Genomic DNA, 23,116 nt, shown 5'->3' on the forward strand with positions numbered 1-23,116 from the left:
GGGGTGGACCCTGCAGCACGGGGAAAAGTTTGGGGGTCCATTCTGCCTGGAACAAAACAAAACAAAAATCCCTATTTAAAAAAAAAAAAAATTTAAAAAAATTGTTATTTTTAAGCCTACATCATGATTTAAATATTCCTCCCCCTGTGGAAAACGGACGGGCAAAAGCTCATTTGTCAAGGAGGGTTTTTTTTAAGCCAAGCGGTGCCAGCCTCCCTTGGAAAGTTTTTTTCTCCAGCAAAGGAAGGAACGGCTCAGTTTTGGGGCAGGGGACTGCCGGTGTGCAGGGATGGGGGGCAGCCCCTGGCTGGAGGTGAGGAGTGGTTCTGTAGGATAATATAAGAAATATTCTTATACTCCTATACATGTGTATTGACTAACTTTAGCTAGGAAGAAGCGGCATGAGGATAATAGGATTTTAGTCTGGCTGAGGCCCACTTTGCTGGCTCTGCTTTGCTAGAGGAGGCATAGATAAGAAGTTACTGAATCACCCTACTCAGACCGACTTGACGAGTCAGGCTTTGTGAAACCAGGTGCACAGGAGCCTGAAAGACTACACAGCTTAAGTGACTGTTCCTCAGACCACTGGAAGACCATTCCGCATGCTAATCGGGCGTGCACAATTACTATGCAGATATTTTAACTAATTACGGGAAATTTAGTGTAGATGTAAACTTTTTACTGGAAATGTAATACATAATGTAGACTTTTTATGTCATGAATATGTCTGTGTAAGGCACATATAAGCTACTGGCAACAGCTAATACTTGGCGCATACGATTATGAAATGACACATGTATGCTCCCAGCGCTGAATTAAAGAATGTCTTGCTTTCTAACTCCTACAAACCAGTCTTAGAAAGTTATTGAGCTGATATTTCGGTAACAGTTCCCCATCTTATGCCTGCATTGTTAAATTAATACGGACGTTCAAAGTTGGGGGGTGAGCTGAGCCGCTCTGTTCCAGGCAGCGACTACTGAAGACGACTGATCCAGGCTTGTTTTCTGCACCGCAGCAGAAGAAAGCGCAGTTTGTGTCTCCACTGACGCTGGTGTCTCATATATGAATAAGATCTTTCACTTAATGTGCATGGCTGTAATGCCTTTGTAACTATTTAAACCTACTGAAACTAAATAGACAAACTTTATGTATATCTAGAAATGTGTCCATCTTTGCATGAATCCTTGGGAAAAGACCTGTGGCAGGGGCAGCTGTGGTGTAGGACTTTGCCTGAAGTGTTTGTACCCCAGAGTTCTGAAGATTTCTCATCTTTAGGTGAATTTAAAATGGAAACTGTTAATCAATTTGTATTTGTAGTGAAGACTGCATTATGATAGAAGATTTAACGTCATTAAATGTAGTCTGACTGTATTTTGTATCCTGAATGTATATTTTATACATATTTAATAGTAGGTGATCCTGTTTCTTCTGCTGTGTAACTGTCTGTCCCATTCTTTTAATAATAAAAAAATGTTCACTGTGAAAACTATGTTAAGATCAGAAAAACCACTGCTTAAACGAGTGTTTTATTTTCTAGGAAGGACTGTAAAGAGAGCTGAGAATGAGATGGACTTCCCAGGAAAGACCTGAAGCTCTTGGTGTACACATCATCTGTGATGCTGATGAGCACAGCCTCAGAGGATGGATATGAATATGGACTGGGACTCTGATACTTGTGACACAGGTGAGAAGCATACAAATTATTCCAGACAGACCACTAAGCAGGTGGGCCACACATCCAACCTCCAGAAGGAGGTAGACATGAATTACTCGCAGTCATGCAGCCCTCGTTGCAGCTCTGCTGGACCTTCAGGTAAGCAGGAGCTTCCTGCAGGGTTGCAATGTGAAGACAAAGAAACCTATGAGACCTATTACCAGAAACGAGGTGCGAGTACAGCTGGGGTATTTGTCCCCTCTGGTACCAACTTTGCCCTGCAGTGTGAAGATAAAGATTTAAAGCTCTGTTGCTCTGCGCGGTCCTGGAAACCAGGGAGAAGACTTCACGATGCTAATGAAAATTCCCTTCTTGCTGATGTGTTTGGTGAGGACCTAGAGCCAGAGGAAACTTTGCCATATCAGTGCAAGAAGTGTGGCTCCTCTTTCCGGGATGTGAGCGAGCTGCAGGCACATAAACGAACTCACCTTGTGGAAAACTCATACCGGTGTCCCGTCTGTGCCAAAGAGTTCTTCCGTGCGGCAAATTTGCGAATGCACAAGCTCATTCATTCCAGTGACAGACCACACAAATGTCCAGAGTGTGACAAGGGTTTCATTCGCACGGCGGATGTCTGGAGGCACCTACGCAGCGTGCACAAGATAGAGCGCTCCATGGTGATCCTGGGAAACGGCATGGCGAGGAACCCATGGTCGACGGCGCGCCGTAACCAACGCGCTGTTGAGTACGTCAGTCAGCCTTGTGCCGAAAACCAAAAGTCTGAGGAAGACGACTGTAAGCCTTACGCCTGTCCAACGTGTGGCAAAGGTTTCAATAAGCCCAACCTGCTTTCCAAACACAAGGTGATCCACCGAGAAGACAAGCCCTACAAGTGTCAGGAATGTGGCATGGCATTCGTCCAGCTGCTCAGGCTGAAGAGGCACCAGCAGACTCACTCCGGGGAACGCCCCTTCTACTGCCAGGAGTGCGGGGGCACGTTCACCCGACTGGCGTCGCTCCAGCGCCATCACCGCATCCACACTGGTGAGAAGCCCTACTCTTGCAGTTACTGCGGTCATTCCTTCACTGAGTCAGGTACCCTACGGAGGCACGAGCGCACGCACAAACTGGACAGATCTTAATTTGTTTGTGATTGTTGTTTTCTTACCTGAATGAGGGTCGGCTTAGTTGGGCTGGAGAAAGCACTCCACTGCAAGTGCTCTGGCCAGTCCAGACCCGCTTCCCAGCAGTGGTGGACAGGGAACGCTGCATCACGGGGATCTTTGGAACTTGTATTGGTAGACGCTGCACTCACTGGCTTTAAACTGGCTTTGTATGAAAAGATAAACTAATTACCACTGAGAAATGAAATGTGAGACTCGGGAAGACTGAAATCACTCACGTGAGCTAGCACTGTCTCGATTCTCTGAACTGATGATGCATCAGCTTGAGTTTTTTGCAAGGATGCATGGGCGATGAAACTTTTCTCCGCAGTCTTGGTCATTGGATAAATAGGCCCTGCCTCTCGAGTGTGATGGCTCTTTGGCACTGGGTTTGGACATCTGTTGTTGCAGGTCTTTGCTAAATCAGAACAGTCCAGATTTGCCCCTCGGTCCCTTCTCTCCTTGTATTCTGCTGCGCTTTTCTTTCCATTACTTTTTGATTTGGAGGGAAAGGATCATTTTTGTTATTTAAATTAAAAAAACCCAAACCAACCACAAAACAGTTCTTTAATGAACTCAGCAGTTACCAGCTGTATTTCTTAAATGTTTCTGTCTAAGGGAGTACCAATCCCTTGCGCACTTCTGTGTGATTAGTTGAATGTCTGTTAATAGTGGAAAGAGCGTTTTATTTTTGCTATGGTGGTGCATGTTCTTGGGGTGAGGGATTTGAATACACTTGTGTCTCTGATAGAACCATGCACTCTGAATCTCTCCAGCTGAGTATTACAGTAGCAAATACTTGAGAGCACAACATGCAGACAGCAGGAGAAAGACCAAGTTTAAGCCACCATTGCTACTCATCGCATAGGAGTCATGTTCATTTAAACCTTTTCGCACATAAGGAAGCTTCTCATAACAAAACAGTGTTTTCCGTTCTGTGGCGTGTTTGAGTACTACCCAAAGTGGCTGCTGGACTCTTCACTTTGCTTTAGGTTCAAATGGTTAGTGAAGAAAAATTCCCCTTAGAAACCAGCCCTGCAGACTGAGGTAGGTGCTGCTAAATACCCCAAGGCTGTAATTCCTGAGGAGGAATTGTTGCCTCAGTTATGGCAGTGGGGTTTTTATCTTTGAAACTTAATAATGGCAATGCACTGTTAACCACTGTGGTAGAAGCATCTAGTTTGTCCTTAAGGTGTAGCCCTGATTTCCTTTCTGGGTCAGAAAGCTCTGCTTCCTTTCCCCTGCCAGCTGCCATAATTTCACTCATTTCTTCCTAATGCCTTCTGCCTTTTCAACAGGAAGTTGAACAGCAGAGTGAGAGAAAAGCTTCGGGGTAATGTACCTTTGCATTTACTACCTGGCTGTTTAAGTAAAGCACAGATTGTGCCATTTGTTTGCATTTTTCAGAGTAAAAAATGACTGTTACATTCCCCTGCATTTCTGTGCAGCGATGAGGTTCAAGCTCTGTGTCTCAGTACCTGGGCTAAATGTGATGCTGTTTGTGGGTGATGGCTGCTCAGCATTTCCACCTATGCATCAGCAGGGGTTTTACAGCTGTGGGTGCTGTAGTGTTTGATGTGAGGTCCATGGCTCAGATCAAGCTGGATCACTGATCTCAGCAACATTTCGGCTTGATTGTGAATGGGAGACCAATTCACCCGGCCTCACCAATGGGTCATTTTAATTTAATTCCTTGAGGAAGTCTCCAGATTAGGGAATGGATCAGCATCCCGCTTCTTAGGGATGTGTTATGTTGTCTCTGAAATTATGTACTTTTGTTAGACAGATATCTCTGCCGGGATGGCTCTGGACCCTGCACTACAGCTGTGAGTGAGACTTCTCCAAACTCCCCTCTGCAGGTAGTTCCAGTATGGCTTTAGGTTTCTGAAGGGCTTTTGACGGGGCTCCTTAGCAAAGGGTCATTCTTTTCCGAGAGCTGCTTACTTTCTCTAAGAGGAAAGATTTTTGCATGGAAAAAATCCTGGCTGAAAGGAGACGGGTGGGTAAATGATTTGCAGAGAGAGGTTATCAGTGCTGTTCCGTGGGCACTGTGCTGTTCAATACAATCCGAAATGACCAGGACAGAGGGCAGGTAACAAGGAGATAAAGCTGTTCCAGAAGCTGTTATGCATTAAGTTTCCACCTTCATCTTCTAAACCCATTTTGAAATTGTCAGCTACAGTCTCCCCTTTTCAGCATCCTGCTTCTCCCTTGGGTATGCGGGGTTCTTGCCGTAGGGGGTTTTAATAGCCAATTAAACTGCACCACTGTGCACACCTTTATGTTGTGTGACTGTTCTGCTTGGACAGTTGCAGTAATTGGGAACAGCTACTTATTCTGCTTTTTGGTGGTAGCAGTTGGTAGAATTTGTACCTGTAAGAGCATTATGGTGGGAGTGTTTTGAACAAAGGCCTGTTTAATGGGAAGAGTAAATGGCTGGTGAAATGAGAACTACTAGGCTTAACTAAAAGGTTATTAAAAGGATACTTGCATAGAAAGTACTTGGATGTGTAAAAGGAGTAATTTAAATGTGTGGTGGTTTCTGGGAAAAGTGTGTTGAACCCTGTTCAAAGAAACTTCCACTAACTCCTGCGCCAGCCTTGTGAAATCCCTTGGAGCTTAATTTAACCTGGAGATCGTCACTTCTGCACTTCACATTTTTAATATAAAGGTTTGGAAATCTCTCCTGGGCCCTGACACTCTCACAGTGTCAGTCTGAGTTGCTGCTGGCCTCCAACAGATGTAGCCAGTCACGGTATCTTGTCTGAAACAGGAAGGGAGTTAGTGGGCAAATATACCTGCTCTGCAGCATTGCTTCATTAGAGAAGTTTTGAAGTGTGTGGTTTCAGCAGAAGTCATTTTTCTTCCTTCAGAGTAGCCAGGGTATCTGATAGCTCATTTGCTTCTGCAAAGGCCACTGAAGAAGTCGTTCCCTTTGATGCTGTGCTGTGCAGAGGACTCGCTCGCAAGCCCTCATCACTGGGGTATTACGGGAAGCACTTGGACACAGGCACAGGGCTGGAGCCTGGAGCTAGGTAGGGGATCCTGATTGTGTGAGTACTTTCGGTTGCTGGGTGGTGTTTATGAACAGTGGAATGCAGAAATACCCTTTGCTCTTTGCTGATTTTCCTGTCCCCTCACTACGTAGCTTCTGCCCAACTCATTTCCATCACAGGAAAATTGTCTCAAGACTCGGAATAACTCTGGCACTGCGGGCTCCTGGCCCTCACTGACGGGGAATCACCGGCCAGTCCTCGGCAGCTACAGTACTGTTTTCTTACTTTGTTAACAAAGGTGTTGCGTGGTAAATACACCTGTCCTTGTGGAGTGTAGATTGCACCTTGCACAAAGGAAGAGCTGCTCTAGTACAGTCTTTCTTCTCTGCATACCACCATCCTCTTCCACTGTTTGCCTTCTCCTGGCGTGGAGTAGTCTGGAGCAGGAGTCTTTGATGTAAAGAGGGAGGACTCAGCAATCCATCATTTGTCAATTAATCTGAGCAGAGGGCATTGAAATCTCTGGAGTAGGAAGCTTTTATTTAAATTGAGGCTTCATCTTGTGATGATCTGCCTCTGATCTTGTGAAGTTTCTATTGGCATAAGGAGCTCCCACTGCAGTTTTCCTACTTGCAGACTGAAAGCGAGCAGGGGCTGAGATCTCTCTAACAGAATGGCAGATGAATAGCATTTCACTAGGATAACATACTGGAAGTGGAAAGGAAAAGAGTGGTTTCATTTTGGTGATCCCAGCTGTGAGAAGTTTAAAAACTGTGGGCCTGTGCAAGGCTCGAGTCATCATAAAAGAGCAACCGCTGAATGGGAGGTAGCCCATGAAGCAGGTAGTACAGGTCTGCAGCAGAGCACAGCCCACCTGTAAATTCACTGGAGGATGCTGCTGAACTGTCCCCCCTTCCTGAGAATGTCGTTTCCTGAGCAGAGTGTGCTCACATGAATGTGCTTGTGCAGTTTATGTACTGGCTTCCCTCTTGTTTATCTGCTAAAAGCAAACATCAGAGCTATCAGCTCCTTTTCTCGTTAAGGATTTTATCTTAATTGTTGCTTACGTGCCTCAAAGCTGAAAGCAGTAGTGATTTGTTCTGCTCAGTTCTGTTTCTGTACAAGCTACCAGCACACATTTTGGTGGCTGCAAGCATCGTGTTGTGGGCAAAAAGGATGCCCATCCTAAAACCACGCAGAGCCCTGTTCTCCCTTCCAGAAAGTCAGTGCTAAATGCCAGCCCAGGGCATATTCAGCTTTGCTCTGCATAAGAGAGACTAAAATCTGGGGATACTCTACCTTGAGAAACATCAGAAACCTTTCTATGCCAAAAACCTCCTGGCATAGCAGGAGGGGTGGAAGGAAGGGCCAGAGGCAGGGGTGCCCTTGCGTGATGGGCTGAAGCGTAAGCCACGCATGGCTGCTGGAGGTAATGTTGAGGGCAAGGTTGGCTTGGAATTGTGTCAAAAAGCATGAGGTTCATGTGAAGAGCATCCTGGGACTCAGATCCTGCCCAGACTGGCTTCTGGTGAGTGGGCATTTACTGAATGTCACTCTTCTCTTTTGGCTGATGAGAAAGGTGGAATGGCCTTTCTGTTTTCTCATACGTGCCAGGGCCCTTACTACACAGAATCCCAGAATCCCAGACCGTTAGGGATTGGAAGGGCCCTCCAAAGCTCATCCAGTCCAACCCCCCTGCCGGAGCAGGAACACCCAGATGAGGTTACACAGGAAGGCGTCCAGGCGGGGTTTGAATGTCTGCAGAGAAGGAGACTCCACAACCTCTCTGGGCAGCCTGGGCCAGTGCTCTGGCACCCTCACTGAGAAGAAGTTTCTTCTCAGATTGAAGTGGAACCTCCTGTGTTCCAGTTTGTGCCCATTACCCCTTGTCTTATCATTGTTTGTCACCGAGAAGAGCCTGGCTCCATCCTCGTGACGCTCACCCTTTATATATTTATAACCATGAATGAGGTCTCCCCTCAGTCTCCTCTTCTGCAAACTAAAGAGACCAATACTGCAATGAAGAGATTGGCAGGGCACATCTACTGTGGCCCCTGGCCATTCCTTGTCTTCCAGGCCCACCTCTGGTCCCACGGGACACTCAGGTGGGGGTGAATCTTCCTTCCTGAGCACTGTATCTTGGAGCTGTGAAAAACAGCTGGGAGGTCCCTCTCCAGAGGTGGCCAGCCAGGCTGTTGGGAGGAGCCGGCAGCAGGAGCCCTATCGACATGAGGATGCTCTAAGGTGGGTTCCCATCCAGAGCACCACTTCCCTTGCCTGCAAGGCTCAGGTACAGCTGATACACTGGTATAACTGGTGGGGAAGCAAACGGACAGTAAGAGAAAGCAAGGGATGGGACTGCAGCTCTGTCATGGAGCCACTCCCCGGCAGTTGCTGGGAAGACTTCTCAGGCAAGTGCTATAAGCCAGAAAATGAAGCTCTGAGCCCTTCATGTGAACAGCTTGAGTAAGGAGATCTGGCTGGCAAAATGCTGTTTGTCACCAAGTGAGGCTGGATAAACCAGGTACCAACCACTAAATACCACCGTCGTCATTTGGAAAACCCTTGGGTTCTGGCATTTGGCGAAGCAGCAATAACTAGCAATTAATTATCAAGAAAGAAAGAAAAAAAGCCAAAAATGCTTCTTGCCCTTTTGTTCTTTGCAAAAGGCAGGTGAGAACAGGATGTTCCCAGCAGTAACTTTTAATTACCTTACCACTGCACATCTCTCTTATGCTGCAAGTTAGAAATGTCAGTTTAGTTTTATTTTAATTGCCTCAGCAGCTATCAGGTACCTGAGAAAAGCCATTTTAACCAACTGTCTAGTCCCTATTCTTGGTCTCAGAAAGCAGTTTATTGCTGTAGAAATACTCGGTGCGCTTCTGCTTCTGAAAGGGGCTCTCCTGGGAGGAGAGTGAGGGGTGCAGATATTTTACCTGTAATTACCATATCCAGCATACTCTGCATGAAAGGAAAGGGTTGTGTTTTGCAGCGGTCATCTCATTGGCAGCATAGGAGGGTTTGGGCTTCTATTTGGTTTTCCTTGCCCATTTCCACATGGAATTTAAACCCAGTGTGCATATGCTTAACCCACGGGGGTGTCGGGGTTTTCAGCATCCCGTGGAATGTGTGCGGCACCTTTGCATGGCCGGGGCAGGGTGCTCAGTCTTGCCAGGGGAATGGATCCCATTCTGGCTAAGCTGGGGTCCTCTTTTCTTGGAAGGTCAGTGATCAGAAATAAATAATGCCCCAGATGTGGCTTTTCCCCAGGGCTCCTCTGCACCACGCTGGGAGACATCGCGCTCCATGCAGAGGAGCTGTTGGGGTCGGTGGGGTGCCACGCCAGCATAGTGGGCCACCATGGAGCTGTTGGTGCCGCTTGAGGGTGGCTGCATGGGGCCACCATGGGAGGGTTTCTACTTTCCCACAAGTCCAGCATGTGCATTTCTGTCTGTCCCCAGCGTGGGAGCTTTCCCGCAGGGATGTTTCCTCCCTGCTTTGCTTGCTGCCTGTCTTGCACACACTGCTTAGCTTTCCCTGCCTTACAGTGGGGATTTCTCTCTCCTCTCTGGCATCAGAATCACACTTTTCCCCTTATTTTGAGCTGACTCACCTCATAAGCAATCTCAGCACCAAGGACTCTCTGCTGCAGTTGCTTTATTAGGGATTAGCAGAAATTAAATCCAAAGAAGTCCTGGCAACAGGTAATATTTCAACAAAACCACTACAGAGCAGCTTTCAGTCCTGCACTGCTGATCAGGGCTTTGCATGTGCAAATACAGGAATATGATCCTGCTTTCAGGGACTGGGGAGCACAGGGGAAGGGGTAATTACCCTGAGCTGCACTCGAAGCTGGTCCAGAGCACAGTACCACTTGCCAGGTGGATGCATGACAAAGCCATCGCCATCCACTGCCTGCCCCCCCGGGTGCTCATTTCCTCTGTTTTCCCTCTCTTGGTCAGCTTGCATAAGGTAAACGAGAGTGAGTGTCTCAGAAATGGCTCTAGATGCAATAACTTTTATTAAGTTATTAATGTTGTAGCACCCACAGGAGACCAGAGACATGCAAACCGTTTTCTCTCTGGGGTCAGAGCCAACTGGACCACAAGGTTGCTGCTGAGGGATGGCATATGTGAGCAACCATGGGCGAGCTGCTTCAGCAGGGCACTGCTGCTCTCCTGGGGGCTGAGACCATCATTTATTGCAGGGCTGTGATACAAATGAACTGGCTTCCCAAACAGTGTTCTCCATACATTAGCATCCCTGCTTCTGAGAGTCTGAAACTCTCCTTCCTATAGTTTTATTCCCATGTAGCTTCCTGTTACACTGGAGCAAACCACACCATACCAGCAAAAAGCACTTGTGAGATCTTGGCAACATCTCTGCAAAGCAGGGGTTGGACTGGGGAAGTGTTGGGACTTGAACCCGTGGGGAAGCTGCCACTGAACCCAAGCCAGGAATGGTTTAAGGAGCAGAGGGCAGGAGAAAGTCTTAGGAAGAGATCTGTGGAGGCTGGGGCAGGTTCAGCTCATTATGGTGAGAGGACCATCATCACTAGGGCAAACTGGGGCCAGCTGAGGCCCATTCACAAGCTACAAATCAGGGACCAGGGCTGGGGCTCCTTCTCTAATACAGGTTGCTAAAAGTAGCATCAGGTTGGTGTGGTGTTGTGGTGATCCTGGTATTGCTTAACCCCCTTCAGCCATGCTGGGTATTTTGGGGTATCTGGAGGGGGGGTCCTTCCCCTTGCACTGTTCTTTCCCTGCCCAGGGCAGGCATTCTGCTATGACCAGCCTTGAAGAAAGAGAAATACTGCAGGAGAAAAAATGGCAGTTTTGATTAATATCACTCTCCCCTTCAGACTCTTGAAATAGGGGATAAACGTTGTCAGGGAAAAATACAACAAGCTGTCCTCCCTGCTCGGGTTTGTGAGTAACATGTTCTCCCAGGCTGATTTCTCACTGCAGCAGAGCTCTGTGCGGAAGATGCAGCCAAGAAAAAGCCTTGTGACATGTTGTATACTAAGAAAGCACAAAGTCATGCAGCCTGGGTGAGAAAATGGTGATTTAAGAAGAAAAAGATGTCACAAAATCTCCAGCGTACAGGTAAGTGCATTTTAAAAATAACTTTTTTTTGTGAATTCCTCCCTTTTTCCTTGCAATCCCTGGACTGATCTGAGACCCAGGCTGCGTTTTCCCCCATTACAAGTGTTGGATTATGGGATAAACAGCGCATTGCTTGCCCATAGAGGAGCAATGGCAGGAGGAAGTCCAAATAATACCCTGTCCTGGCTGCTCCCAGGCCCATTGCAGGAGCTGTTGGAGGCACAGAGACAGATGGGAACCCAAATTACAGACAGAGAGGAGGGGACACCCTGGCTGGGCTCCCTCAGAGCTGTCTCAGGAGTCCCCCAGTCCCATGGGCCATGGGAGCAGCTTTCCTGAGCTCTTCTGGCACTGGTGTCCCTGCTTTTTGGGGATGTGCAAGGCCAGCTGCTGCAGGTCTGTGCCACAACTGCGCTGGGGCTGTGGCATGTCCAAGTGCCTGCAACTGGGGAGACTGGGATTTGAGGACAACTGCTGGGCAAGCTGCGTGTCTGAGGCCACGTGGGCAGAAGACATAGGAAATAATACTGCAGCATTGAGCAACGACATAGTGAATCTCAGTGCCAGGCCTGGTGGAACGGAAAGGTGATCTTGCTCTCAGACAAGCCTGATTTCATAGAATCATAGAATTACTTGGGTTGGAAAAGACCTTTAAAATAATTGAGTCCAGCTGTTAACCTTGCACTGCCAACTCCACCACTAAACTGTGGCCCTAAGTGCCACATCTACCCACCTTTTAAATCCTTCCAGGGACAGTGACACCACCACTTTCCTGGGCAGCCTATTCCAGTGCTTGACAACCTCTTTTGGTGAAGAAAATTTCCCTAATATCTAATCTAAACCTCCCCTGGTGCAACTTGAGGCCGTTACCCCTTGTCCTATCACTACCTATGGGGGAGAAGAGCCCCACCTGGCTACGCTGTCCTTTCAGGTGGTTGTAGAAGGCAATGAGGTCTCCCCTGAGCCTCCATTTCTCCAGGCCAAACATCCCCAGTTCCCTCAGCTGCTCCTCCTATGACTTGTGCTCCAGACTCCTCACCAGCTTCATTGCCCTTCTCTGGACGAGCTCCAGTGCCTCAATGCCTTGTAGTGCGGGGCCCAAAACTGAACACAGTATTTGAGATGTGGTCTCACCAGTGCCGAGTACAGGGGCGTAATTGCTTGTTCTAGGGACTGGGTCCCACATCTTGGATACCTTTTCTTTTTGACTGTATTGGTCAGTACTTGGTTGTATCAGATCCTACCAGTAAATTTCAAATTGGAGCCCTCAGCCTTATGGACTTGCTGGGCTTGGCTAGTCCTTAAGCACTCTATTTTGGCAGGTAAAGCCAACTGCTGTTCAAATACAAAGCAGTAATTCATAATGAGGATCACATCTGTTCACAGCCCTCACTACTATTCAAAGTAAAGGTTAGCAATCCCTCACATCAAACCACTTTCTACCTCCTACAACAACAATCACACAGCACCTGCTGTACACCTTCCTGCTCTTGCATCATCCAGCAATCAGTGCTGGTACCCGCTCCTCCAGCATTCTCCACCAGTTAATGCAAGAAATAATGTTGTGTGCTGTTTCCTACAGAAGCACTGCTGTGTTTGTCAGTTCATCTGGACTCCCACAGAGGTCCTATTGTGTGATGCCTGTCATTGACTTTCAACCAGGCTTCAGGGATAGTCCCCACCATCATGTTAAGTAACTAGAAGAGGGAATCCGCATTTCTCCTCTGGTTTTTTGCCTGCAGTAACCTGCAGCAATGTGTTACCATGCCATCTTCCATGACCCTGTCCTTCTCAAAGATTAGGGCGACTGTCAGCTGTTGCCTGTGTTGGTGACCCATAAACCCAGGCCTTCTTCTGGAAACCACCTGTCTCAGGTGGGTCATCTCAAGTATAAACTATACAGCCTTTTAGAAAAGAGCAGCTTAAAAGCGTTTAACAAGTAGAGCTGGGAACCCAATTCCTTTTCTAACTGTTAAACTTCTGAACTGCAGATAATTACCACTCTTCTCCTTCCTTTGATGGCATCTTCTATCTTAAGCTGTAGAAACAATATGTAGGTGCTTTAAAATAAGTGAATGTCTCTTGGTATGGCTGTGAGTTAAAAAATACCATCCTTGTGTTCCCAGATGGAGAACCCAAGGCAGAGGGAGCTGGAGGCGTGTGTCCCTGTACAGAGCTGTGGGCAGCACTCGGTGCCAGGGTCTCGCTCTGTGGCAGTTGGAGGCACTGATTTCACCCAAAGGCAGCAGGTTTTGTCCAGATCAATTTTTAAAGTATTTTGCAAGTCGTTTACTGTAAATAAGCAAGCTTTATAGTCACAGCTCATCGCTGACCGCTGTGCAGCCACCTTGGGCTGGAGCTGCTGGCAGGTTCAGTGCCCACGGGGAGCCAGGAGTGCTGACACTGGCATCACTTGGCTTCCAAGATGCTATATTTTTGCTTTTAAGTGTAAAAACTTAGTTACTGGTTTTGAATATGACAAGGAGCTTGAGGGAATAGCTTCTCTTTCTTGCAAAACATCCTGGCATGGCAGGTTTTTGATGAATCTGCTGACAGAGGATGAGGATGAGCACCAGTGAGGCTGGTGCTTGCAAAGCCAGGCTTTTGGCAGGGGACATGGCTCTGGTTTGGGACACTGCTCTGCTGTCACTGTGCAGTTGGATCATTGCAAGTTCATTGGCTGCAAACGAGGGTGCCAGCTGGGTACACAGCCCTTGAGGGTGGATGTGGAGATGCTTGGTGGGACTGAAGCAGCCTTGGTGCCGAGCTGGTGCAGAGAGCTCTGTGCTGCCCGCAGGATTTGGTGCCAGCAGGGCACCAGAGGCAGCTCTGTCTGGAGATGGCGGCGTGGGTGCTGTCAGGTCCCCAGAGGGACAAGTCCTTTGTGAGCTGGGATGGGGGAGAGCCAGGCCTGGGTGGCAGAGGCAGGCTGGCGTGTCCTGCCGAGCAGCAGGCAGCAGATGGCAATGTCGCCCTGTGAGAGCCGCAGGCAGGAAGATGCTTGCTGTGCTGACAGCGTGGGGACCTGTGACAAAGTGACCCCCTCGGCAGCGGGTCCAGCTTCTTTTGCAGAAGCCGGAGAGTTTCAAGCAGCGTTGGGTGCCTGGTAGAGGTGTTCCTTGGCCCTGGGCTGGCTTGGCTTCCTATTCCCTGTGGCCACCCAGGCTGGGGAGGCAAGCAAGGGGGCAGGTAGGAACACTGCTTTCTGCCTGCTGCCCTCCCATCCTGCCTGGCAGAGGCTGCTGTGGGGCTGCCCACACCAGTCACCAGTAGAGTAATCCCAAGATGTAAAATAGCCCAGGCTGCCTCTTGCTAGGCCTTGTGGGGTATAACATTGGCAGCTAGGGAAACTGAGGAAGGGAATGTGGCTGTGAATGGGTACTGGAGACACTGTGGAGCTGCTGGGTGTTTTTAGTAGTGGGGTGAAGCTGCTCCCACAGGCCTGGTGTGGCTGGGACAAAAGCTTTGGTCGGATGTCATGCCTCCTCTCCCCAGCTCATCCTGGTGCCAATGAGTATTTTCCATGTCCAGCAGGCTGGAGGGCTTAGATGGCCACATCTCTTCCTCATGCTCAGGGACCACTCCGGTGAGCCACAGAGCCCTGGTGGGATGGAAAGCCAGGCTGTTCCCTGCAGCCATCGCTGTGTGGCTTGGCCATATCCTGGGGTCACTGGGCTGTCCCAGAGCCATACCTCGAGGACTTTGCACGGCCAAGCACTCTCTATCTGATGGGAGGACAGCCAGTGCTGAAAGCATTTTCTTCTCCTTTTCTCCAAGCGGCTCCATCCCACCCTTTATCAGGCAGGACTGCTGAGCTCAGGGAAACGGGGGCTGTTTGCCTGCTTGGAGCAGGCTCTCAAGGAGAGGCCATGGGGTTTGCTGACTTTTCCCAGGCTTACAACGTGCTGCTGACTGCATCAGTGGTACAGAAAACGGGGCTGGCATTGGCCCTGGGTGCTGCCACTGCATGCAACATCAGCAGCCAATGCACCTCATCACGTACCTGTGAAGGAGAGGCCAGAAGGTGCTAAAAGTCATTTTAAGTTGTCAAAAGGTGTACTGTGGGCATGTATGTACTTGGCATCCCCATTGCCCAGCTCCAGTATGTCGTGTTGGTTTGGGACCAAGCTGTTCCCCAGGGAGCGAGGTACTGAACCAGGGCCATCCTCCGCTCCCCGAGCAGGAACGCTTTGAATGGGCACAGGGCCATGCCAGTGTGAAAACACAAATTAATTTCTTCCAGCTGAGCACTCCTGATTCAGCATTTCTCCTGCCAGCACTTTACAGCGGGTGTGAGATAACAAGAAGATACTGTGTGCAGAGGGGTGGCGGTTGTCCCGGCCGGGTATCTCCTGATTAGGTGCAATTCAAAGATACTTGCTGTGCACTCTCAGCACGCTGGGGCCAGAGGTGCAAAAGGGTATGCAAGTCATGGAAACAGGGATGGGTCCTCGTGGTGCCCCTGTCACCAGCCTTGAGCTAAAGGATGTGGTACCTTGGAAGGTGCTGGTTTTTGGATGCTCCTTAAAAAAAATTAAGATTTTGTGCCAGAAGGCATCAGGTCTGCTTGGCCTGAGCCTAATCTCTTCCTCTTAGGGGAATCTGTGTGGTTCTATTTTCTGTTTGCATTTACCTCAAGCATGGCATTGTTGTCATCTGTTAGCAGCCAGGCTCTGCTGCAGTGGTGGCTGCATTTCGAGGAAAGTAGGAAGGTCCTGCCTGATGCATCCATGAAACATCGCAAACAGTGCTCGTGAGGGGAAAGATCAGACTGAGTGAGAGATCCTGAGAGAGGCACTGAGGTTTTCAAGCTCTGTGCTGATGCTGTGTGTGACTTCACGTGCTCCTCCCTTCTGAAATTATGCTTTGGTTTACAGGAGAAATGACATCTCGCATCAGCCAAGGTGCTGGTCTCAACTGGAGGAACACCAAGGAAACCAAGGCACAGTGCAAAGGTGCAGAGGTCACTGCTGTCCAAGAGGATGGTAAGTGTGATGTGTAACAAGTGGGGACTGGTGGCAGAGAGGGGGTGCGTGTACCTAGAGAAGGGGGCTGGGAGTGCTAGAAGAGCCATGGCTAGAAATGGGGAGGAAGGAAACCCTGCCATGGCATCAAGTGCAAAACTGAGCCAGATCCTTCTCCACTTGCATTGTGTCCTGATCACCCAGAAGTCCTGGAAAAATTAATGGAGAGGAGAAAGCAATCCAAACTTGAATGCATTGCATGTTAGTGGTGACTTTTCCCAGTAGCAGAGATAAGGAATATGCAGTCTTTGCAGTCAGGGGAAGGAGCCGATTTCAGTCCAGGACCAGGAGATTACTATCTAGCTGGACATTGCCTGTGCCACGTAAACCTGCTGGGACTTAGATTGCTGCCAGCATTATAAACCCCTGTCATTCTCTGGATGCCAGTGGGCCTTATCTCTTAAAGTGAATCTTATTAACTGGAATTGGACTTTGCTGCCCGTGTTGTGGCCTTTAAACCTCGCTTGATTGAGGTTCTTCACCCCCAAATGAATTGGAAAGAGTTTGATAGGGAGGAGAAAAAGAAGAACAAAGTGGTTTCTTCCAATGTGAGGTGCCTGACCCATGGGTGTCCTGCTGGCCCCATGGCTGGGTGCTACTTCAAACTCCAGGTTTGCTCCAGTGTGATGGTGGGGATCCAGCGTGGCCTAGGGGCTATGCCTGATCCATGTGGTTCCTGGTAAGGCTCCTCTGCTCCCTGGAACAGTTTGGACCACCAGCCTGTCCTCCCCGTGCAGCTACTTCCCTCCAGTATTTCAAGGTAAAGCAGCACATCTCTATTGGGAAAGGGAGCCTTTGGTCAAGGGGAAAGAGAACATTATCTTATTCCCCACACTGACTCCTTATCCCTTGATACTCTGTGCATCTTGCCAGGCTGTCCCCATCCCCGTTGCATGGGGAAGGAAAGCATTGCTCAAGCCCAGTGGGTGGGACTGCAAAGGGTAGTGAAGATGTCCTGGTTTCTTTAGGTAGCTATAACCTGCCGGTGTGGAGTTGGCTGATGGGACTACCTGGGCTGCTTCTACCAGCTCAGCTTCTCAAACAGCTGCTTCAAGAGCTGAGATTAATGGCAGTTTATCAGCAGACAGAAATGTACGGTCTCTGCTGTGCCAGCAAAGAGCTAGCAGGGAGGCTGGAGGCTTGGCTGTCCCCTCAGAGGTTTGCAAAGCCGCTGAGCCCTGTGCGCTGCTCCTTCCTGCATCTCCCTCGGTGGCCACATCGGCAGAGGGCACTGCATGTCCATGCTTGATCCGCCTGGGAAGGGAGGGAAGGTTCTCCACCCCTCCAGGGCCGGAGGAGGCCTGGACCAGCAGCGTTTGCTCTCTGACCACCAGGCCTCTCTCCTCCTGCTCCCTGCCAAAGAGCCCCGGGCTGCTGGGCCGCCTCCCTGATGGAAAGATTTGGGCTGATGAAGGAAATCGGGAGGCACTTGGTGAAACGACAGGCAAATTTAGATCAAACGGCAGGAAATCCGCGCTCCAGCAGTGCAGAAGAGCCGCGCTATGGAAAGCTCTGGCCTGGCAGGAGGTCATCCAAGAAAAACACAGAGCTGCCTTCTGGTGTAAACTGGCTGACCGGCAGGATGGGCGCGAGACAGGGATCTGGGCAGGCGAAGCCATAAAGGCAGTTTGGCTTTGTGCTCCCCTGCGGTCACCACAGGCGGTCAGGGAAGAGCTCCCACCCTGCCCACAGTGTGCAGGACGGTGCCCTCAGCCCATGCAGGGAGCAGAAGGAGCTTTTCCTAACATAACCTGAGCCAGTCTGATGGGTTTTTCCATCAGAACGTGGTATTTATCAGCCTGAGTGGCATCAGCATGGTTCCAGCAGGATCATGTTCTCCTTGGTGAGCTGGGCTGGGGGCCAGTGTTTGGAGACAAGCTTTGGGCTCTTCCAATGAGAATATTTGTGTGCAAACATAGAGATAAACGTCCCAAAGGGGATGTTCCTGTGATGCCCATGGAAGTAGCTGCTTGCTGGAGTGAACAGGGAGCCAGATGTTACCTCTTGCATTGCTGTAGTGCTGCAGGTTTTGGTGCAGTAGTGACTTCTCCTCAGTGGAGGTCTCTTTGGCTGAAGAGGCAGCAGGCTCATGGACTTTCTTGGATAGCATGTCCTACTGCCTTTCATGGGGCAGGAAGGGAGAGTGGTTGAATTTGTGGAGTGTTTGCTCTCCAGTTTCTTCAGCGGTTGAAATCTGGGCTTGACTGAGAGCTCTTATCCTTGGATAGTGATTTGGCAGCACTTGGGTGACCACCCCATAAACCCTACCTGTCTGGCTGCTTTCTGCAGGGCAGAAGTTACAGCTGGAACAGTGGTAAACCTCAACAGGAGAGCAGACTTCACAGAATCACAGAACGTTAGGGATTGGAAGGGACCTCCAAAGCTCATCCAGTCCAATCCCCCTGCCGGAGCAGGAACACCCAGATGAGGTTGCACAGGAAGGCGTCCAGGCGGGTTTTGAATGTCTGCAGAGAAGGAGACTCCACAACCTCTCTGGGCAGCCTGGGCCAGTGCTCTGTTACCCTCACTGAGAAGAAGTTTCTTCTCCAATTTCAGTGGAACCTCCTGTGTTCCAGTTTGTGTCCGTTACCCCTTGTCTTATCATTGTTTGTCACCGAGAAGAGCCCTGGGCTTGTGCATCTCCGGGTGGTATCTGTGGTTTGAGCAAGCCAAAGGCTTCACTCAAATGTGAGCTTATGTATTTCTAGCCAGTAGAGGTGACTGCTCCCTGGGAAGCTGTCTTGGAGTTCATTTGTTCACTGAAACCTTTATCAAGAGAGTGAAGGTGATTTTCCAGATTTGTTGATGTCCTCGAGAGATAGCTTTGCGTGGAGGCTTTCCAAGACGCATCAATCGCAGCTATTGCCCTTTGACAGCAGCAAAGATAAAGACACATGAACCTCCTGCTCAAGGGAGCTCCCTCCTCCTCTCGCAACTGCTTCCTTGAGATTAGCAGGCAGTCTGCTGCTTTGTGACCTGAGGCTCTGTCCTCAGAAGCAGCAACTGGGGTTTCACACACAGCCCTACTTGCCTGTGAAAGTACTCTCTGACTTGTTGCTCCTCACCCACTTGGAGCAGGGGCTCACATGGAGGTGTCCGAGCTCTTCAGGAGTGTGCGATAGGATTGAGATGGAGCTGGCTGATCTGCTCTGACTCTGTGACCAAAAGGGATGGATCTCGTCTTGTTTAGGCTACCTAAACAAGTAGCTGTTGCTTAGGAGGAGAGATGAGAAAGCTGAGCTAAAACCACGCTCGCTGACACGATAATGCCTGAAAGAGCAGTGTGTTTATGCAGGATTGTAAAGGAGCCAGGAAATGGTGCCAGCCTAGCTGTGAATGTCCTGGTGAACCTCTTGGAGCCCACAGCCATGGGCTCCGCTCGCTCCCTCTGGCAAGCATCAGACCCCAAAGGAGTGGGACCAGCTGGGGAGCTCGAGGCTGCACAGACCTGACATGGTGCGGGCCTTTGGCAGTGCCAGCCAGCAAAGACGGAGAGGAGGTGAGCTCCAATGAGCTCTGGACCATGTCCATCCTGCAGGTTCTTCCCCCTCATTCCCCATGGGTCCTTTTGGGAGAGGGAGCTGGGCTCACCAGCTTGCCTTTGGGAAGCAGTTTCAGAGGCTTTCCTCAGACACAGTGTTGGGAAGAGTCCTGGACTGTCAGGCTTAGAGTCCTTGGGCTGATGAATGCACGTGAGATCTCTGCTCACCAGAGGCAACCCACTGGTACAAGGGCTTCCAGAAACCAGTTGTGCTTTGTCTTGGAAACAGGTTGGGTTTGGGCTATTCTGTGTCCACTGGTCCCTTTAGGAGACTGCCTTGGGGACCTTCTCGCTCAGTTGTTAGGAATCTTCTACAGATTTCCAGCACAAATGTATCCGTGGCTGGCTTTTTCCTCATTTGTTCTTGAGCCAGAGGATGGTGCTGGCACAAACAGCTCTTTTCCCTGCCTGTACTCTTCAATGTTAATTTGAAATAGTCTTGCCTTGGCCTTGGGTTTCAGAGGGATGCATTTCAAAACCAGAAATAAATGGACTTGAAATATTTCCCATAATTTTGCAAGATTTTGACACTCTGATAGCAAAATTAGAAGAAAGATAACACAAAATCAGCATTCAGGCCTGAACCACTATTGTTAAATAGACAACACTGTAAAGCCAGTACTACTTGTTTACAATTGAACTCATGAATTTTTAGTTATTAATGTATGAGAGATTGAGTAAACAACCATTGTGCCTCTAAGGAATGAGTCCCAGGCTGTCCTGAGCTGGAATACTTTGTACTTTCCTGATTGCCTTCCAAGAATTTCAAATTGCTTTGTAACAGAAAAACAAGCCTGCTTCACAAGACGTTTGCAAGGTTCTCGGCGTGGCCTTAATTCCTCTGCTCTGTGATGGGACTGGTTCTAGGGCAGAGCTCTGCAGCTGGGTACTGTGGGATGCTCGTAGAGAGGTGGGGACCACAGGTGAAGAATAAACCCCTTGAGTCAGGAGAGTCAGTCTGGATGCATTAAAACCCTGCTGTAATGCCCTGGAGAGACCACACCGTGCTCTCTGCTGAAGCTGCAGACCATGTTGCGTACTTATGGACTTTCCAAGCTTACCATAGCATTTCTGAGCATGGTGGCCCTGACACCACAGGCTGTGGTGCATTTGCAAATTGTCCTTTATTTCTGGGTGTCCTGTGCTGAGCAAGCACTCTTCAAGAGCAGGCAGCCCGTTGCCTAGGATCCCTCCAACCAAAAATATCACTTGGGACTGGAGACCTGCCTGTTTAAATGTCCCTGCTAGTCCTGGGCTGCCCAAGTGCCACTTGGATAGTTTTTGAGCTGAGACCAAGAGCCAGAAATGGAGACATCTTTCTGCTGATGGTGGTGGGTTGGGATTGCAGACGGGACATGCAGCAAAGGCAGCTGATGGCCTGGCAGCCTTGAGGTGCCTCTCTTGGCCAGCCCAGGCAGTCCCATCTTGGTCATCATGGCCAGAACTCTGGTAATGCAGGCAGGATGGGTCACTCACTACCTGGGTCGTTCTTGGGTTTGGTTTCCAAGCCAGCAGCCTGGAGCTATGGAAAGAGTAATGAATTTGGGTTACCAAACCATCTGCTGGCTGCATTATAAAAAGCAATTAAAGCAAAATTGTTTCCAGCCCTTCTGTTTGCAAGATGTAGTCTAAGGAGAGATAGCCAAGCCAGGATTTGCCTGATCCTGCCACAGCTCCAAGGATGAGTTAATTCAATCTAATCCCTCCCCAGTGCATGCTGGAAAGTGAGGAGTTCCCTACTGGGGGCTTGAGGAGTGTGCAGGTAAACAGTGCTGCTGTGCTGTTAGGTTTGGATGGTGGTGAAACCCAGGAAACTGGTGTTTTGACACTTTTAAAAAATGCTTTTAATCAGAAATTCTAGGATACTTTTGCATGGTAGGGGATGATAGCACGTTGCCAAAGACAGATGGATGGCAGGTCTAGGTGGTGTTGGATGGAGCTGCTAAAGCAATAGTCTGGGAAGGCCCTCCCAGCGTACCCCACAGGGTTGGGGGACTGGTGTGAGTGGGGGCATGGGGCCCTTGAGAGCTGCCCCTGCTCGTGCACTGGCTCCCAGTGACTTCTGAAAGCACAACACTTTGCTTTCTTCCTTTTCCCGCAGTGAAGGGCATGCAAAGAGAGGGGAAAAAAGGGGTAGAGATGAAAAGAGGAGGGTGACATCGTTCTTCCTTGTCCTCCTTTGGCAGCTGTCACTTTGCCAAATCAGAGAATAACCTTGTGTTAGAGGGGAAGGTGAGGCCGTGCCTGATGGTGAGGGGTGTATACGTAAGGGATTTAATTTTCTTTCCTGCGTGTTTTTATGTCTGCAGTGTTTTCGTTCCTGTTCTGCTGAGAGGTCGTGCCCAGGGGAGATGGGGAAATGAGTCCTCATAACCTATGCAAGGCATGTGTTTGGGGATGCTCTTACACCTGGGACAGCCAAAGACAACAGGATCCTTACAGAAAGCAGGGACAGTTTGCCCTGGTGCTTCAGGCAGTGCTTGGTGGAGAGGATGCACACCAATGCCACCGGTGCCGAACCTCTTGTGACTGCCCCTGTGACGCTCTGGGTGTGAAGCAGAGAGAAGCAAGAGCTGATGTTATGGAGCTCAGCATCTCCTTTTTCCACCAGAAGACGGTAACAGTGCTGAGTCTTGAGGAGGTTGGGATGGGATGGTGGTGGCTTATGGTGTTGGGTTGAGTCTGGGGACTGCAGGATGCCGTGGGGACAGCCCGACTTGGCTGTCACCCACTACCCATGCTCTGCCATGCCAACAACCAGACGAATGTCGTGTGCTTGTGTACCGAGAGGCTGCCCAGGTCTCATACCTTATTTGACAGAGGGCAAAAAAAAGCCCAACAGGCAGGCAAGGAGGCAGGAGAGGGGTCTTCCCCAATGAGTGGAGGGGGCAGAGCAGCTGTAGGGTCCCAGAGAGGCTCTGCTGGGGCAACTGCTTGGTTTACAAGAAGAAAAAGCCCCGAGCGCAGCACCGGGCCGAGCCCATGGCTTATGTAAGAGCTGGCAGCGGGGCCGGCGGTGCGGAAACCCAGCGGGCTGCCAGCGGGGCGCAATCGCCTTTGATTTTCTCCTGTTTGCTCAGCAGCTTTTATGCGGCGGGGGAGCGGGGCGAGGGCGCGAGATTCCTGCACACTGAACTCCTCTGTTTCTCTCGGCAGGATAAACAGGACATAAAACAAAGCCTCGAGCCAGCCCTCGCCTCCGAGGCAGCGTGCTGCCAAATCTCCCACGGGGCAACTCATACCCCCTCCCCGTGCTGTCCTTGGGGAGCAGCCACCTCATCTGAGGTGCCGTGGCCTGGGCTGCGGGGAGGTGATGGGAGCCCACCCAGTGGGATTTCTGGGTGCTGCTGGGTGAGGGTTGCCCCATAGTGTTGATGAGCCTCGAGCCAGCCCTCGCCTCCGAGGCAGCGTGCTGCCAAATCTCCCACGGGGCAACTCATACCCCCTCCCCGTGCTGTCCTTGGGGAGCAGCCACCTCATCTGAGGTGCCGTGGCCTGGGCTGCGGGGAGGTGATGGGAGCCCACCCAGTGGGATTTCTGGGTGCTGCTGGGTGAGGGTTGCCCCATAGTGTTGATGAGGAGCGAGCAGAGGGTTGCCCCATAGTGTTGATGAGGAGCGAGCAGGAGAAAGGA

The 23,116-nt window shown here is 49.9% G+C and overlaps 1 protein-coding gene across 1 annotated transcript; it reads left to right on the top strand.

Annotated features, from left to right (window-relative positions):
- Positions 1-1,653: 1,653 nt before the first annotated feature.
- On the top strand, positions 1,654-2,796 carry LOC104545810 (zinc finger protein 436-like). The gene has a single exon (XM_010191026.1). The coding sequence runs from the start codon at positions 1,654-1,656 to the stop codon at positions 2,794-2,796; it is 1,143 nt and encodes a 380-aa protein (XP_010189328.1).
- The last annotated feature ends 20,320 nt before the right edge of the window (positions 2,797-23,116 follow it).

Source organism: Mesitornis unicolor, unplaced genomic scaffold, assembly GCF_000695765.1.
Source record: "Mesitornis unicolor isolate BGI_N332 unplaced genomic scaffold, ASM69576v1 scaffold25548, whole genome shotgun sequence".
Taxonomy (NCBI): Eukaryota; Metazoa; Chordata; class Aves; order Mesitornithiformes; family Mesitornithidae; genus Mesitornis; species Mesitornis unicolor.